This window comes from Rhinopithecus roxellana, chromosome 6, assembly GCF_007565055.1.
Source record: "Rhinopithecus roxellana isolate Shanxi Qingling chromosome 6, ASM756505v1, whole genome shotgun sequence".
Lineage (NCBI taxonomy): Eukaryota > Metazoa > Chordata > Mammalia > Primates > Cercopithecidae > Rhinopithecus > Rhinopithecus roxellana.
Genome location: NC_044554.1, coordinates 81,049,714 through 81,068,454, shown reverse-complemented (window position 1 = coordinate 81,068,454; position 18,741 = coordinate 81,049,714). Strand labels below are relative to the sequence as shown.

Genomic DNA, 18,741 nt, shown 5'->3' with positions numbered 1-18,741 from the left:
AAGAAGGGAGATGAGGACACAGACACAGGCAGCGGGAAGACTCTGTGAGGGCACAGAGAGAAGACGGCTGTCTGCAGCCCAGGAGCGAGGTCTCGGGAGAGCCCAGCCCTGCTCACAGCCTGATCGTAGACTTCCGGCCTCCGGACTGCGAGATTATCTGTTTCTGCTGTTGAAGGTGCCCAGTCTGTGGTGCTTTGTTATAGCAGCTTCAGAAAACCAAGACCCTTGGAGAATACATATGTGTAGAGTGGCTGTTCCCACAAAACCTGCACAGACTCCTCTGGAAAGATTCAGGAAAGGTGAGCTCACCAAAAAAAAAAAAAAAAAAAAAAAACCCAGCCCAGATGTTGATTTGGGAACACAGTGAGCACCAGCACAAGATGGGGAAACGCAGTGTCCAGAGCCCAGTCTCTGCACACTCCCTCAGTCCTGTCCCCACTTCAGCTTCAACAGATGAGACACAAGGAACGGGCCAGCCTGAGAAGAAGCCAGCGCCAGCAGTGCACCCACACTCCAGGCTCAGGACCAGGCTCAGACCCAAGCATCAGGCACCTGGTGCCAGCCTGACCCAGGTTTCCCCTCCACAATCACTTTCCGCTCCCCACTGCCTGCCACCGGTCTCATCTGGTCTGTCTCTACATCTTGCAGACCACTGTGTCTGGACACAGGCCCCTCTGACGAGCCATGCAGGGCTATGGTATGTCCTGCCAGACGCCCTGAAGAAGGGCTGCAGTTTGTAAGTATTGTATGAAACGGGTGTCCCTTGGTCACTTGCAAAATTGGAGAATTTCTATGTCTGATTAAGCCCAGGCATTTCTACCTGTGCCCCAGGGAGCAGAAACCTGCAGGCTCTGGCTGTCACTGTCTCACATGGATTAACCACAAACACCCCCACATGTGAACGTCTGCTGCACACTATGAAACAGAACTAAAATCAAAAACCAACTCACCCAGTAGTGTGGGGAGCAGCTGCCCCCTAACAGGGAGCCAAGAGAGTCCGGGAGGTGGAACCATGAGACGGGAGAGATGGGTGTCACCCCAATGGGGCCAAGCTACAGGCAGCAGGACGGGAGCCCCCAGACGGCTTTAGGAGGGAGACCTGGCAGCTCCTGGCCACCTACTGGATGCTGGGACTTAGGAGCAGGCAGAAGAGTTGACACTGATCAGGGGCAGGGGCCACAGGGAGGGGAGAGGACAGATTTGGAGCACCTTCAAACCCGAGGTGTATAACATAGCCTCAAAGGCACATCCATCAGGAGGCTGGAAAACAAACCTAGGACCAATGGTCACAAGCAATCTGGAAACAAAATCAGAGCCACTCTCAAAGAGGTGACAGGGAGGGAGGACGAGGAACACGAATCTGCAGGGCCCCAGCTGACAGCCATCCTCTGTCTGACACCTCCACAGGGGACCTGACCCTCACCCAGCGCATCTCCCCACACACACCAGACACACCCCCACCTGACTCTGTGGGGCTGATGACATTAAACACCACTCATTGGCAAAGGCACAGGCAGGAAGTTGCCCCTGCTGGACAGCGCCACCTTGACCACAGCCTCTGCAAGCCAGAAATGGGATGGTTGTCGCCTGTGAGGGGTCAGAGAAGGCAGCAAGACATCCAATAGGATGGCATCTCCCAGACCCTGAGTATCAAGAAGGTGACCTTGAAATCTCCACTATGACCCTGAAGATCTCCATGGTACCTGAACATGGCCATTTAGCTTCCCTCTCGGTGCATTTGACAGAGCTGTCGTCATGGTGTGGATACCATTCAGATCTGGCTTTTTCCACAAACAAAATGCAAAGCATGTTAGGGTGTGTTCAGTGCTCAGAATCACCGAACACCATGGATGTCTGGAAAGGGTCAGGGCCGGAGCCGGGAGCTGGAGGACCCAGGGGCCAAAGGACATGTGGGGCACTGGAGCTGCCAAAGCTAAGCCAGCGAGGCCTGCAGAGGGGCCTGCATAGGAGGCCACCACCCACTTTCTAATGGAAGTGAAAGGCAGGTGGACTCCAGCCCTTAAAGCAAAAATGATAATTAGGAACAACAAAACCTCCCTTGGAGATTTTCCACATTTTAGCTTCCTTTCTCCCCTGGTTTCCTCCTGGAGCATAATAGGCTTAGATTACAAGCGTATGACAAGGAGTCCATGGGTGGTGGGGACATAGCACAGCTGGCAGGTCAGTTGTCAAGATGACCGGCCCTCCCCGTGTGCATCAGAGCTGTTCCGTGTAGGGTAGCAGCCCATGGAGGCCGGGGGGAATGGCGGCTGGTCCCCCTCATCTCTGCTCTACATGGAGGTGCCCCTGCAAGCCCTCCCAGGGCCCGGGGAACCCTTTCTCAGAGGGAACCAGCCGCTCCTCTCTTTCCATTAGCTTGCCTCCCCATTTCTGTTAACTACAATCTGTCCTCACTAGAATGGGAACCATTACTACCTGCCCTTGGGATATCTGAAGGGCACTGTCATCAATGAAACCAACACTCGCATTGGAAGCTTCAGACCCCTATGACCCCTGGAAAGGAAAAGCACCGTCAAACAACCCAGTCCTCTATGAGCTGGACACTGCCTCCCTTCAAAAACCAAACAAACAACAACAACAACAAAAACCCCATGGAGGAGGAGGGTGGTTGAGAAGGGATTGCTGCAGAAAGGACACTTCAGTAGGGCTGGGTGTTATCTGCCAAGTGCTCCACACCCGCCATGAGCACAGGTCTCACCCGCCTAGACACCCATGCCCCCGCAATTTCCCAGATGAGCATCCTCAACCACCAAATGCATCCACTGTGTTGGAACTGAGAGTTCCAAACCTGTCCCCAAGGTCTGGAACTCTCAATTCTCTCCATGAAGCTCTCTGAACTCACGGTTAGAGGGGCATTTAGGTCCAAAAGATGCATGTCCTGCCCAGGGTAAGGCAATCATGATATGGCTTAGCACATGTCACAATGACAAGAAAGGCAGGCTCGGGTCACCACAAGCTACTCAGAGATGGGGGCTCCAGGGGCTGCAGGGTGAGAGGCGGCCTCCCCACCACAGCCCGCTGGTCACTCCTGGGGCAGAGGATCCAACCCCAGCCCAGCCCAGGCCATCTGTACACCATCACCACGTTCCCTGACCACATGGTGCCCCAGAGTCACATGCTGCCCACACCAGCCAGGCCCTGGGTGGTACCGGCTTGCTGGTCTCCCAGTATGGACACCCTTTTAGGCCCTCACCCCAGCAAGGGCTGTGCTGGGCTGCGAGTGAGGATAGGAATCCAGGTATCCTCACCAGGGTCACACCCTGCCCTACCCCTGCCTTCTGCCCACACCACCTCTGTGCCTCAGTCTCTCCAGCCAACAGATGGGCAGATTGGTGGCAACTTCACAAATGAAGTTATCAAGGAGACCTAAGGAGAAACCCAAAAAAGGACACTGCGTGGGACGCAAGTTAGACTCTGAGGTATCAGGGTGAGCCTGGAGCACCACGCAGTGCCAGAAAGTAAGGAAAGCATTACACACACACACACACACACACACACACACGAAATGATGGGGGTGTGTCAAAGGACACAGCAGCCACTGAAAGAGCCCCCAGTGGCCAAAGAGCACCTAGAAACACCCTGAAGAAACCTTCATGGGCCAGATGGACTCAGCCAGACAGCCAGGAAGAGAAGGGCTTCCCAGGTAGTCAGCTGGACTGAGCACCAGCGTGCTCGGAAAAGGCAATCAGGAGGAACAGCACCTGTCTGCAGGCCCTGGGGCATCTCTACTCGACTGTGCACCACCTGAAAACATCACCAGGGCCGGCTCCCCGCTATAGGATGCAGGTGAGACTCTGAGGCACCAGAATGAACTCGTGTTTGGCTTAATTCACAGGAGGGTACATATGCAAATGTTTATAGAAATGTGAGTGCAGGCCGGGCACGGTGGCTCACGCCTGTAATCCCAGCACTTTGGGAGGCTGAGGCAGGCAGACCACAAGGACAGGAGATCGAAACCATCCTGGCTAACATGGTGAAACCCCATCTCTACTAAAAATACAAAAAATTAGCCGGGCCTGGTGGCAGGTGCCTGTAGTCCCAGCTACCCAGGAGGCTGAGGCAGGAGAATGGCGTGAACCAGGCAGGCGGAGCTGGCAGTGAGCCGAGACTGCACCACTGCACTCCAACCTTGGCGACAGAACGAGACTCTGTCTCAAACAAAAAAAAAAAAGGAAAAAAAAGAAAAAAAAAAAGAAATGTGTGTGCACATATACATTCTAGCTCTACCTAATGAGAGAAAACTAGAAGCAATGGCTCCCCAGGAGCAATGAGGACACCAGGAGGCCAGGTAATGGTCTTTAATAAAATTCTCCAATAAAAGGAACTGGGCTCCCTGGAGAAATGACTGATTCTTGGGCTCAGGCAGAGAAAATATTTGCTAATCAAGCAGATGGGCCTGAAGCACCTTGCAGGGCCAGAAAGCAAAGCAAGTGTCACAAACACACACACAAATGAAGGGAAGGGGGAGTGTCAAAGGACACAGGAGCCAACTGAAAGAGCTCCCAATGGTCAAAGTTGGAACAATTTGAGCAACACAAAGCAGTATTGAATTGTAACCCAAAGTATAAAATAAACATCAGTACTGACATAAATCAATGATTAAATAAAAAATAAATGAAGGACAACAGACGAATAGGCAAAAATTTGGAGCATTCCAAATCATTTATAGCTACTCCGCCCTCAAGAATGTAAACTCCCCACTCCTTCAGTATGGGCTCGGCACAGTAATTTCCTTCGGAAAAGCACAAATGGAAAAGGAAGAGAAAAGGAGGAGAAACCTGCCAATACCACCTTAGCCAGCTGGTAACTGCCACCACTGGCCATGATGAGTCCTGTTGACAGATGTGCCCTGACACAATGCGGTGAGGGCATGTCCTCCCAGGCCTCCTGCTGAAAACCAATACCCCAGTCTAACCAAGAGAAAATCATAAGACACTGGAGGGTCACTGGACTAGCATCCATCATGGTCACTGGGCTGACACCACCCGTGGTCACTAGACTAGCACCCTGGAGGAGCCCTGCGCCCCTCCCCCAACCCAAGATGTCCCATAGTCCTTAGAGAAAGTATCCCAATCTGACATCATCATCCCACACCCCCAGGTACCTGTCCTTCCTCTCCTCCAGAGACAGGTGCCACTGCCCAAGCCAAACCCACAAGTCCCCTGATCTTCTCTCTCTGTCCTTCTGAAGCCTTCATTGGGTCCTGCCCCTGACACCCCTGTACCACCAACTTCTCTCTAATCCCATTGCCTGACACAACTCACAATCAGGCCATAGTCAAAGTCCCCGTGAGATACTCCCATCATCCCAGGTATTGGATGGAGCGCCACCTCCTTGGCACGCTAGAGAGCCACTGAGCCCTGTACTGTCTGACCTGTCTGCCATGCCATGCACACACATGGGAGCACATGCCCTGGCCATGCCACAGCTCTGGGCAGAGCATGCTCTCAGACCTACAACCCTCACTGCACCCTTGGCCAAGAGGGTTTTCCCTCCTTTCACGGAGCAGCCTCCTGATCCCTAGACTGGTCTGGGTGGTCCCTTCTCACCCCAAGATCACTCCTATTGAGTATGAAAACCTCTCCATTGAATTTGCTCCCATTTTCAATGTGCCATCACCCGGGCTGCCCCAGCACAGTCCCTCAGCCTGGGTGGCATTCAGACTATCCATGGGGACAGGAGAACCACTGCAGGACAGTCCTCCAAACCAGCCTCTCCTGAGCAGAGCGTGAGTGTAGGCACAGCCTGGGGGCCTACTGGAGGGAGTGCTTTCTCACATGAACTAACAGCACTTGGTCCACAGGCCAGCAAAGGAGCTGACTCCACATGACTGCTCCCTGCACAGCACTGGGCATGTTCTCATTGGTAAATTCCCAGACTGCGATCAGCCTGCCATCTCCCAGGTGTCTGGATGGTGGGGTGGTCCCTCGGCCCTCCTCCCTGACTGAGCCCCCAGTGGACACCACCCAGTCCCTCCACGGTGCTCACCAGCGGCTCAGTGCTGGTGTGATGCCATTCTCTTTAAACCGTGGCTGCTTCTTCAGTGTCTCACACAAGCGGGTTTTTAAATTAACGTAATTGCTTGTTAGCTTCTGGTGTTTGAATTAATAAAAGCGTTTTAGAATTAGCATCATTTGAAACAGGGCCAGCAGAATGCTGATAATTGTTGAAGCCAGTGACGGGTACTCAAGAAATCACTGTGCTGGTCTGTCTACTTTTGTGTATGTTTGAATTTTCCATAATAAAAATAAAACAACACAATTTTTTTTAAAAAGAATTTGACAGGCTCTCTCTGAGCTCCCATCATCAGGTTTCTAACGCGTGAAGCTATGTTCACCAGACCTAGGAAAGGATTCTCACCGGGATCTGGAAAAGCAGCCATCTTCGGTGCTTCCTGTGTAACCACTGGCACCTCAATTCCAAGGGGGCGTTAGGGCCGCATGCAGCCTGTTCCTCCATGGTGCCCCTCTCCAAGCCAGCCCAGTCTCCCCTCCCGGGTCATACACACTCACGAGGTCAGCTTAGGAGGGAGAAAAGATTGGTAGAATCTGACATGAGGACACTAGCAGGAAAGTGAGGAACACGAGGCAGGGAAGTCAGAAAGACAGATGCAAGCCCCCAGGCGGCAGAGCACCCTGGGGACAGCTCCCATCAAAGACAGTCCGCTCCCCACATGTCTCAATACATCCCTGCCCAGAAGATCAATGAATGACACAGTGACCATCTGAGCCTCCCAGAGAGGGTGACACCAGAACCTCAGAACAGCGCCACTTCCAGCTTGTCCACTCCCACCCACAGCACCTGTGACACCAGCCACAAGGAGCCACACTATCAGCTGAGCTCTCAGGCACTGCTCATTTCTGACCCTTGAACAAACTGAAGCCAAGGCACTTGGCCTAAAAGATGTGCCCACCTGGGCCAGGCATGGTGGCTCATGCCTGTAACCCTAGCACTTTGGGAGGCCAAGGTGGGCAGATCACCTGAGGTCAGGAGTTCAAGACCAGCCTGACCAACATGGAGAAACCCCATCTCTACTAAAAATACAACATTAGCCAGGCATGGTGGCGCATGCCTGTAATCCCAGCTACTCAGGAGGCTGAGGCAGGAGAATTGCTGGAACCCAGGAGGCAGAGGTTGCCGTGAGACGAGATCATGCCATTGCATTGCAGCCTGAGTAAAAAGAGCAAAACTTCATCTTAAAAACAAACAAACAAAAAAGATGTACCCACCCAGCAGGACCCTGCCAGTGACGAGATCCCACCTAGCACCAGGACATGATCAGTGCTCATGAAACATTTCTGATGTCTGCAGGTACCGATTTTGAAAAATTAACTATCAGAGATATTTCGAAATCCTCAGGCTCAGCCAATGTTTCCTAAAATGTGTTCCTTCAGTTAATTACTAACACTGCAGGGTAGGTGGGGTCTGAGAAAACAGCTGGCACAAAAAACAAGTTCAACGAACAAGTCTTTCAGATCCCTTTCTCAGGCCACGGTTGTTTCAGAAAGGCAAAGCGTTCTCTTAAGAAGAGGCTATTCCTCTCATAGGGGAATGAAGGCAAAGGCACCCATGACTTCCGGGAGCATCATCACTGAACATGGCTCCAGCACAGGCTCACTGCACTGGCCAGCATATGGTGCACACCGAGGTGACCAACCAGAATGCTCACTGACATATGCTCCCTGGGGAACAGAATGTTCCAGAGCAGGCTGCCCTGACTCCCAGCGCATGCCTGCAACTGCCTGGCATCTCCTGAACTTTCCACCATCCTCCTAAGCAGACTCACCCTCATCAGCTACATGCTTATTACAATAATGCTGCTTCCAGAAACTAGACAGTAGCGCTGAGAAAATCCACAGATGCCCCTACAGGCTGGGAGAGAAGCCCTCCTTGAGCATAACGAGGTGATGCTTCACACGGAAAGGCTGGATGCTGACCACAGGCTGGGACCCCTAGACCCGACTCCAGACTGTGTGGTAGGTGGGGGACATGGGGGGTAAAGAATGCAGTATTAAACAGGTTTAGTGAGAAAGCACTGAGCCCAGTTGCCAGGGAAGGGCACTAGAAGGACCATGTCCAGGGACAAGAGGTCAAGTGAGTCCTTAGGGCTAGTGGGCAAGAGACAGCCAGAGGACCACAGTTAGAGATATACAGCAGGGGGCAGCGGGGGGCTCTGTCCCAGGCACAGCCCTGCTGTGAAGTGGCCATCCTCTTTGTCCACAGTGGGCATCTGACATCCCCACAGTCGGACATGTGATGCCTTGGGCCCTGTGCCACCTGCTGTGTAAACAATGCCCCATCGATCAGAAGCATCCATGCTCCCGGGAAGTGGGGGTCACCAGAGCCAGGGTGTGCCACATGCAGCAGGACTGCAATCAGGTGAACCAGGTCAGTAAGAAAAGGGCACTCAGGGCCTGGCATGGTGGCTCACACCTGTAATCCCAGCACTCTGGGAGGCCAAGGTGAGGGATCGCCTGAGCATAGGAATTCAAGACCAGCCTGGGAAACATAGTGACACTCCATCTACGAAAAATAAAATTAGCCAGGCATAATGGTGCACTCCTATAGCTCTACCTACTCTGGAAGCTGACGCAGGAAGATCACTTGAGCACAGGAGTTCAAGACTGCAGTGAACCATGATAATGCTACTGCACTCCAGCCTTGGCTACAGAGAGAGACCTTGTCTCAAAAATAAATAAATAAAAATAAATAAATAAATAAAAGCAGGGCGCGGTGGCTCATGCCTATAATCTGAACACTTTGGGAGGCCGAGGCAGGTGGTTCACCTGAGGTCAGGAGTTCGAGACCAGCCTGGCCAATATGGAGAAACCCCATCTCTACTAAAAATACAAAATTAGCCAGGCATGGTGGTGCATACCTGTAATCCCAGCTACTCAGGAGGATGAGGCAGAAGAATTGCTTGAACCTGGGACTCAGAGGTTGCGATGAGCCAAGACCGTGCCATTGCACTCCAGCCTGGGCAACAAGAGCGAAACTCTATCTCAAAAAAAAAAAAAAAGAAAGGGGAAAATAAAAGAACACTCAGATGGCCAAGCACCGGGAAGCCAGGCCAGCCAAGCACCATGCATCTGCATTTTCTCAGGCTGAGCCACTTCCCGAAGGCTGAAGAGTCTACTTCAGAGAAGAGTCTACTTCGGAGAAAGAAACAAGGAAACACTGTACTCTGATAAAAGAGCTGCTCTGTATTTTTAGAACTAAAACAAAAAGTTGTACTCAGATTCAGAATGTGCACCAGCATGGACTTTCTCCTCTATGGGGCTCGGAGGCTGTAGTGTAGGGCTCCCAGCATTTCTAGGGACCCCATCACACTGCTGGCAGCGTCCTGTCCACCTGCTCCCAGGTTCCTCTGAATGTTGCCAATGTTATTGCACTTGTATGCCCACACAAGCATACATGCATGAAAACACATGCACATGTAAGAACATATGCATGCACACATGCACATGGGCATGCCCTGACACACAAACATACACATCCACACATGATGTGTACACTGCAGTCACACGTATCCACATGCACATGTGTGCACACAGGCACATGCCCACACAGAGGCCCCACCCAGAGAGCTGTGTTCAGGCTCTACGAAGTCACACCCGAGCTCTGGGAAGCAGACAGCTCTTCTCAGCTCCAGGCTTTCTTCCCAACCCAAACTGAAGGCAGAGTGAACACTAAAGCCTGGAGATCAAAGCAGTTCCTGCCATCCCTTTAATCCGGGGAGATGGGATTGTTCCAGGGTCTGCGCTGCCTTCAGCACAAAGCCAGAGATGGGCCGCAGCAGTGGGCTCCTATTCTTCTTGCCCTGCCCCCAGGGATTCTCCCACACCTCATACATCCTTCCTGGGGCTAGCATCTCTGCACAGCAGAAGGAAACACACATGGGGTAGGAGGACAGATGGGACCCCCTTAGCAAAATAATGCAGAAGACACCCCATGCTCCACTGAGAAAAGAGCCCAGGTCAGCCTGAAGAGGGCACAAGGAGCCGAAGGGTTAAAGGTGACAGAGGAGAAACACTGGGAGGGAGAACAGGAAGACTGGGTGGTGGAGGCAGGCCTCCCACCCCACCCCCTAACCCCAGGTGCCTGCCCTGGCCTGCACTGGAGAGGGGCACAGAGAAGTGGCAGGCAGCCCCACTCCCTTCCCTAAGGAAGGCTTTAGAGTCCTAGCCTGTCCCTGCCTCCAGAGCTCCCAAGTCCCATGTAGACATGCCTGCCCTCCCACCAGCCCTCACTACACCTCCGTGATGCAGGTAAGGCTGGCAGCCTGGCTTCCCTTCACAGGCCAGATTCTGAGATTGCCAAGGTCACTGAGCTGGAGGTGCAGGAACTGGGCTTCAACCCAGGTCTCTGTGGTGGTGCTGCTGAGACACAGGGCACAGGCTGACCTCCCTCAGAGACCAGGATGACACATCTACTCATAAGACCCACATACTAGTAACAGTGAAGTGAGTGTAGGTGAGCGTGAGCATGTGAGTGTGCATTAGTTTATGAGTGTGCATGTCAGTGCACTTACTGTATCAGTGTGCAAATGTGCATTGCTTTGTGTGTGAACCTATGTAAGTGGCTGAGCATGCATGTATTTGTGAGTGCACTGTGTGAGTGTGTGAGCTAGTGTGTAGGTATAAAATGAGTGTGAGGGTGCATGTGAATATGTAAGTGCATGCACACTAAGTGGGCATGGATGTGTGAGTATGCACTAGTTTATGAGTGTGAGTTTCTGTGTGATTATGTGCATGCATGTTTGAGGGGAGAATGAGTGTGAGTGTATGCATCTGGGAGGGTTTTTGTGTGGGTACGTGCATGTATGGGTGTGTGTGTGTTTATGTGTGTGTATGAGCATGTGTTTATGCATGACCATGTGTGTTTGTATATGTTTATGCAAAGAGCAGGGATGGATATAACTCATATGCTTACATGGAGAGCAGGAAAGGTCTGCTCCCATTACCTTGCTCAGCCCCTCAGGGTAAAGAGAGGACCTGTGGTCGTGTGAACTCCCCAAGGGGGTTATGTGGACATGGCTAGGTGGCCAGGCTGCTTCTCCTGACCAAACCCTTGCCCAAACCCCTGCCCCTGCCACTTCAGCCCCCATGCTGCTTGGGGTTCAAAAACCAGCTGAAAAGGGGTCAGCCTGGCATCATGGCCACAGGGATGCCTGTCTCCACTGTGGACACATGGCCACCTCCGACTGGGGCTGTTCCACAGGGTGTTCCCACTAGTACAGTTTGGCAGAGAACACTTGGGCTGAACACACTATGCCTGCCACCTGCATTTTGGGGGTCTCTCCGAACATCTGAGCAAGACCAGCGCCTCACTGCAACTATTCCGTTTTACTAAGTCAGAGACTAACTAGTAGGTCATCAGCTACATACAGCTATGTATGTAAGTGACAGTAAGGGGTAGGTCCCACTTCACTGGGCCCAGAACAGTGTGGGGAGGACAGGGAACGCCTCCCAGGCACAATCCATTCATATTAACTGGAGGATGTATCTGTTCTACAAAACCACAGGAGGCAGCTACTGTTCCCTTTGGTGAGGGAGAAACAGAGGCATGTGGATCATCCCAAGCCCAAAGTCACACAGATATACTGGAGCCCCTGAAATGCCAGGAGAGTCACCCAGCTCACACGCCCACCCTCTTCCGTCTGAGTCAGGAAATGGTCCAAGGACATTTCTGGGCATCTGCGGGAACCTGTGAACCTAAGGAGTTGATCCCTGGCCCTCTCAACCTCAGAGATGTGACAGGAGAGGGACATCGACCTAAAACCACCATGAACCCCAAAAGGGCAGGCAAACAACTCTAAAAGCCAGCGGTGACAGTGGCAAGCGGACATCACCGACCGGAGCCTGCTGAGTGGTCCCCTCGGGTCCTCACACAGCCCCCAGCCCACTCCAACCTCCTTGTGGCCACACTCGGCACTGCTCTTGGGAGAAAGGGCAAGTCCACAGTGTGGTTTTGCTCCACTTGGGCCTTTGCGGGACTCGCCCCACTACTCTCGCTCGCTCACAGCCATGTGCTTGGTCCAGTGATCCTGGCTGAGCGCTTAGTCCACAGGAAAGCGGCCTCAAGCGGTTAGGCCTGGTCTGTCCCCTCTGCACACCTTCAAAGGTCACCTGAATGTCCCCCCCTGCAGGATTACAGTCCGAGTTATTGACCAGGGTCTCGCCAGTAGACTGCAGCTTCCCAGAGGAAGGGAGGTCTTATTCCCCTGGTAAACCAGCCCCCAGCTCAAGCCTGGCACCTAAACACTGTGGGGTCATGGGAACCATTGAAGAGAGGCAGGGAGGCCCCAGCAGCTGCAGACTCCACCCCCTGTGTCTGCTCCCAGCTCTTCTCAGGTCCGTGAAGGAGCTGCCCCCTTGCCCCACAGTCCATCAGTGCGACCAGACTCAGCACGTGTCTAGAGCTCCTTCCACAGTGCAGCCCCTGCTGGGCACATTGTGGAGGGACAGAGAAAAGCCCCTGGGCCCTCCAGCCCACCTCAGAGGTGGAGTGAATGGGAGCCCCTGGCCCGATGTCCAGGACCATTCTCCCTCTCTTTTGTACAGACCCAATTCCTGCTCACCCTCATCCCAGCTGCCCTGACAGGGGCAATTCTGGAAGCTTTTTAAATTAAAGTTAACAGCCCTTGAGGGAGGATAAGCCAGGGGGTGAAGTAAAATGGACCAGGGGAACCACCCACCCCTACGAGAAAAAAGGGGGGAGCAGGTTCCAGGGGCATGGATGTCCCCTGCTGTTGCTCCCTAACCACTAAACACAGGTCTGGGGGCAATGTGGAGCTGGAGGGAGCAGCGAAGCTGCGACAGGACTGAAACCAGAGTCAGGAGCACAGGAACGTGGGGGCCATGCCCAGGACGCGGCAAAACTGACCTCAGGGAGAGTGTCCAGGCAAGGACAAGGAGACTACCTTCAGGTCACCAGGCTGCCACACAGCAGGGGGCAGGGAAGCCCACTCCCTGCCTTCACACAGCCTGACCCCTGTGCCAGGAGGAGCAACCCACCTGTTACCCTCCCTGACCTAGCTCTAACCCTAGCCCTGTCGCTGTAGGCAGTGGCTCCACCAAGGCAGATGGATGCGCAGCAGATGGGTACTCCATGGTGACAGAACCAGGCTGCGGGCCACAAAGATAAGGGGGCGGGTGGAAGGGGAAGTGGAGGAGGGGTCTGTGGGGGAGTAGGGGCCAGCCACAGGAGTTGGGGCCCAGCCAGGGGAGGGACCAGCAGCGGGAGGGGCTGGTGGGGGAGGAGGATCCCAGCTGCAGAGGAAGGCCCAGCCAGAGGAGGGGCCAGCAGGGGAGGTAGGGCCAGCAGAGGGAGAGGCTGGGAAAAGGGAGGCAGGGCATGGTTAAACTGGGAGGAGACAGCGTGTTGGGCAGTGGGCACATGGAGCACAAAGGCTTATGGGGCACAGCCTGAGGGCTGGCAGATTGGTGTCACCAGCACACACCTATGCCGCGAGCTTTGCTATAAACAACCAGGTCATCCGGGGCCCTTGCGCTCTACGATTCTGCATGCTGTGGTTAGGTTGTTTCACCTCCAAGCAACCAAGCCACGGTTCTGAACCAGAGCTCAGACATAACTGGAGCTGCACAGGGAAATTTCAGCTGACTCCCATTTCTCCATGATAATCATGATTTCTGTTATCCTGCCTACAGCCAAGAACTCGGCAGAAACTGAAATGTATTTCATTTACATTGATAAGCAACCAAATTGAAAGCATATAATTTGCACACTGCAATGGATCCCTACTTCAGAAAAAAATTAAGTAAAAATACAACATCCTGATTCACACTGGTCAAAAAGCGGGTATTTCGAGGCTGTGCAGAGTAAAGTAGCAAAGGGAGGAAGCTCAGAGCTGGCAGAGACCAGCACACATGTGCTGCACCCTGGTTCTCCCCAGGCAATGCAGGGTGCAGGGTGGGAGGGGGACCCCTGTGGGAAGGACTGGGGCCCTGCCCAGGCCCCCCTTTCCCAAGATTCCAAGCTACTCCCTCTGAGGCTCTCCGAGTCTGTGAATGGCATCACAAGGGGCCAAGCCCAGACATCCAGTGTTTCCCTTTCTCCGCCTTCCTCATCCCCCATGTTCCTTGGCACTCACCCCTACTCCACCCCCATGATCTACAGCCCACCCTGGCAGGCCCTGCCCACTACTGACTGTGAGCAGCCATGGATGTCTTGAACAGGATGCTTTCAGTTCTGACAGGTGCTCAGCTAAATAAAAATGATTTGTATTTCATATAGGTTCAATCAGTGACTCAAAAGCAAGGGGCTGGGAGAGGAAAGAAACTCAGTTCTGTCCATTTAGATTTATGGGTACCTCCTCAGTGCTGGCCCAGGTAGGAACAAGGCTGTTCCCCTAAAGACCTCTCTGCTCAGGGACATCAGCATCAAGCACTCCTCCAGGGGAGGAACTAAGCCCTAGCTACTCAATTCCACCTGTGCTAACAGTCACGCACGCTAGCTTTCAGAGTTCTCTCCTCTGCCTCCCAGAGTCCTGGGGCAGCTTGGGCTTTACAGGAAAGGAACCAGATGCCCCAAAGCACCCAAGCTGCATTCCCAGAGCCCTGTGCACCAGAAGTGGAACATGAATGCTCTAGGGAACCCTGAGGGTCTTGCTTCAGAGGGGCAAAGGCTCTGGAAAGAGAACACAAGAACGTTCTCCATAGCTCAGAGCAGGGACTTGAAACCAGGTCTCAGAAAGCATAGGCTTTTTCCAGGCCTCCTTGGGGTTATCCTTGACAAGAAGGCATTTGGGTCTCAGAGAAAGGGGTGGGATTCAAGGGAGGGAGCTCCTTTGCCCCACGGAATTAACCTGACTCTGGAGCCCACTGGGCTGACTAGTCACTAGACTCAGCACCAGGAGATCACCGTGGAGATCTCATACTCTGAAGCAGCATCCTGCTACGTAGGCAGTGAGGGAAATCCCCTGCAAAGATTCCTTCGTTCATTCACTCCATCTTTCATCCTCTTTGGGGCATCCACTCCATGCCCAGCATGGCTACTACCTGCCCAAAACTCAGTATGGAGGACAAGGTGCTGTCAACGAGTGACTGCACTGCACAGTGGCACAGGTCCGAATAGTAGGTGGATGGTAAAGCAGTGAAGAGCAGCAGAAACATCAATGCTGTGTAAATGTGTGTGCTGTCTTCTTCACCATCTCAAGCACCAAATTGCAGAGCTCATAAAGGACAGATTTCACAGGCTCCTGGAATTCTCTAATTGGAAAACGGAATCCCTGGGGAATCATCTGCCCCATTCCCCACACTGTAAGTTTCCCTGCACTGATCCCCATGTGTTTGTCAATATCACTACCACCTGTATAGACACGTGGACTTGAATAGAACATTCTAAAGAGGCCAATATGTGCTTTTCCAATATGAAGTGCTTGTCTTCACTACAACCCTGCAGGGGGGCTATTCTGCCCTTTACACAGGTGAGAAACCTGAGGCTCAGTGAGGGAAAGCTTTGGACTGCCCAGAGAGTCACAGCTAGCAGGGAAACCCAGATGTCTGCTCCCGAAGAATCCTTGCTCCCAGGATGGGCTTCCTTCCCCACTACAGTGACAGTCACAGGGACTCATCTTATCCCAGGGGGAGGGACAGAGCTGTGTCCAAAAACTCCTTTACAGACTCTCTCCCCTCCCTCTCTTTTTTAATCTTTAATTCTCTAAAAGAAATGACTAGAGGCTATATAGGAATGTCTTTATTTTAAAAGAGAAAGACAACAATGCAGCCTTTTATTACACCAGCTGACTCCCTGGTGTAATAACACAGAGAGAATGCAGTGTGGCTGGGAAGGGACCAAGCTCAGCCCCTCCCTATTCCTGAGCTGCCCCAGCATCTGGTCAGATTGGGGAGTCTTGGGGTTGCAGGTCTGGCTGCGGGGGCCAGCATGAGGCCCAGGCTAAACACAAACAGATGGGGGGTGGGGGCGGTAGGAGATACAGGAATGCCCCCTGAGAATGATCAGGCAAGGCCCACGTGCTGCCCACAGGAGGCTGTGGAAGAGGTTGTGGAAGAACCCCAGGCTCCTTCCCCTCCAGGATATGCAGTCCTCTGGCTCCTTTCCCCTTTCCTCGGCCTTTAGACATCCTTTTGTGCCTCTGCCCTTCACCTGTACCTCTCTTCCTCTCTTCTTACGATGCCCTCTTTGACAATTCTCCATGTACTCCTGTCTTCTTCCCTCCCCTCCCTTCCCATGGGTTGAGCACATGCTGGTCTCTCTCTGACCCTAACACACAAGTCCAGTGATGTGTCTATCCCTGTGCTGCCAGGTTGAGCATCTCATGGCTCCTGTGTGTGCTGCCCCTGGCATCACCGTCTAAGGACACCTCCTTAGATCTTTGGGTGCTGGTCCCCTGGGGCCAGGCTGTGGGACTCCTCACCACCGCCCCCCAGTTATTCTTCCCTAATCTCCCTGGATTCAGCTTCCCTTCCGACCCCTTACCTCTCCCCAATTTGCTCCCACCACTGCTTCCTTTCCTGAGATGGGCTCCCCCACCCCATTTGAATTCATACCATCCCCCTGCTAAACTGCAGCTACAGGCAGAAACAAAACCCTCCTCGGGGTCTTCCAAATCTCCCCATCCCCCACTCTCCATCCCCATCCCCGCGGCCCGTTGGGAGATGGGCACAAGTGGAAGCTCTAAAAGCCCCGCCGTGGGGCAAAGACCTCTGGTCCACGTCCACCTCCCGGCAGTTGGAAGAGCAGGCTCCTCCAGGGCCCAGAAGAGCCCGCGGGAGGCAGACAGCGTCTTCGTCCTTGCAACCATCTCGCCTGCCAGACTGGGAAGACAGTGACAAAGTTCGGGCGCAGAAAAAGCAGGGTCAGGGCAACCGCCGAGTGACAGCGGCAGGGACTAGACTGTGTTTGACCTTGGCAAACCCCACTCTTTCTGGGCCGGAAGCATGTCCACAATATGGTTGCCAGCAAGGCTGGAAGAGGCGAAGTCCTTTCCCACCACCCATATATACTCCCCTCGGGTCTGCAGGGCGGGGAGGCGAGCCCCGCACGCGCTCTAGGTGCGCAGGAGAAGAGCCCCGCGCTGCGCGCAGAGCCGGCCTTGGGAGCCCGCCCTGGGGGTCTCCTCCCCTCGCCCACTTTCAGTCCCTCTGTGGGGATGGGTGCGGCAAAAGACCGGCGGACCCCTCTGGCCGCCGTCTGGCCACTCATCAGCTCCCTGACCTTGGCCAAACCTTTCTCTCTCCACACCTGTCTCCCCTCTCCACACTTCACGCCAGGGGCGCTTTGTGGATTGTAACTCTGAAGAGAGCCCTGGCCGGAGGATGCCAGCTCCGACTGCGTCCCCAACTCGCTGGAGTGACCTTGAACACACCCCCAGTAAGAGCCTCAGTGTCCCCACCCGCCGCATAGGAAAAAGCGCGCCCGACTCCGGGCGATCCCAGCATCGTCCCAGCAAGTGTGTCCGAGACCAGATGAGGGGTGCGCGGCTGTACTTACCGTCCTCCAGAGACGTGGGCGCTTGGCGGGGACCAAGGTGGCTGTGACCAGCAAGTGCGACGCAGCCACCACGAGCCCAAAGCCGATGGCCAGCAGGCTGCGCACGGGCAGCAAGGCATAGGACACGAAGGTGACCAAAAGGAGCTGCCAAACCCCTTGTTCGGCAGCCGCTGGCCCCCCAGCGGCCCCGGCGGAACCCCGGGCGGGGCCGCCCAGCGCGAAAGGACAGCAGAGCAGCGCGAAGGTGAGGCTGAAGAGCAGCGCCAGCTGGCCGACCTGCTGCAGCTGGGGCACCTGCAGGGACCGGACGTTGGTTACCACGAGCAGCGCCAGGAAGAGGACGCAGTGCACCGGGTGCGAGCCCTTGGCCAGGCCGGGCGCGGGCCCCGGCGCGCCCAGCAGCTCAGCCAGCGCCAGCGCGCCCGCCAGCAGGCTGAGAACGGCCAGCGCCTTCAGCGTGGCCGCCTGCTCCAGCCGCAGCGTGTAGCCGCGGAACAGCGCCTCCAGCTCTGGGCAAGCGAACTCCTCGTCGCACGCCCGGAGCCCGCGCCGGCGGCTTGGCCCGGCCGCCCGCTCGGCGCCCCCGGGCTCGCCCGCGCCGCCTCCGCCGCCGCCTCCGCCGCGCGGCGCCCCCGCCATCTCAGCGCCATGCAGCGGCCGCGGCCGCGGGCGCGCCCCTCGCCGGCCCGGGGCGCCGGGGCGCGGGCGGCGGCGCCGGGGCGGGCGGGCGGCGGGCGGCGAGGCGCCGGGGCGCGGGGCGGGCGGAGTTGGGGCGCCGGCTGCCCCGCGCGCGCGCCCAGAGCGCGTCCCCTCCCGCCCGCCGCGCCTGCGCACTGGAGCCCGCCCGCGCCCCGACCGCGGTCCTCGGCGGCGACCGCTCTGCGACAGCCGAGCCCCGGGAGCCGCGAACCTGGGCGCGCACAGCCCGCGCCCCAACTCCTGGTCCTGCGTTCCCGCCCGCCGGAGGAGCCGCGTGACCTCGAGTACCTGCCTTGTCCCTTCCAAGCCTCAGTTTCCCCAACGTGCACCGTGGAACCCACCCTCTTGGCGTCACCGGGGGAGTCAAAAATGCTGAAATCCTGCGAAACTCCCGGTTGCGGGGGGAGTTAATCCTGGAAAATATGTGCCTTTCCCCCCTCAATAAAACCAGGCCACTCGATTTGAGAGGGGCCCGCGTCTGACTTCGAACCCAGGGCCCTCGCCCCTGCGAAACGGGGAATAGATGTCCAAGGACCCCCGGGGTCA

The 18,741-nt window shown here is 55.1% G+C and overlaps 1 protein-coding gene across 2 annotated transcripts in view; it reads right to left on the bottom strand.

Annotated features, from left to right (window-relative positions):
* ADCY1 (adenylate cyclase 1) overlaps window positions 1–18,532 on the bottom strand; it is a 140,829-nt gene extending 122,297 nt beyond the window's left edge. The window contains exons 1-2 of one of the 2 annotated variants that reach the window (XM_010374597.1): window positions 18,484–18,532; window positions 17,497–17,790 (exon numbers count right to left, since the gene is read on the bottom strand). Coding sequence is in view for 1 of the 2 variants with exons in the window: in XM_010374596.2 (XP_010372898.2) it covers window positions 17,497–18,135 (639 nt within the window). In the remaining variant the exon portion in view is untranslated. Of the gene's footprint in view, window positions 1–17,496; window positions 18,152–18,483 lie in introns of those variants that run through there. The other variant, XM_010374596.2, reaches the window with a different exon arrangement.
* Between the last annotated feature and the right edge of the window lie 209 nt (window positions 18,533–18,741).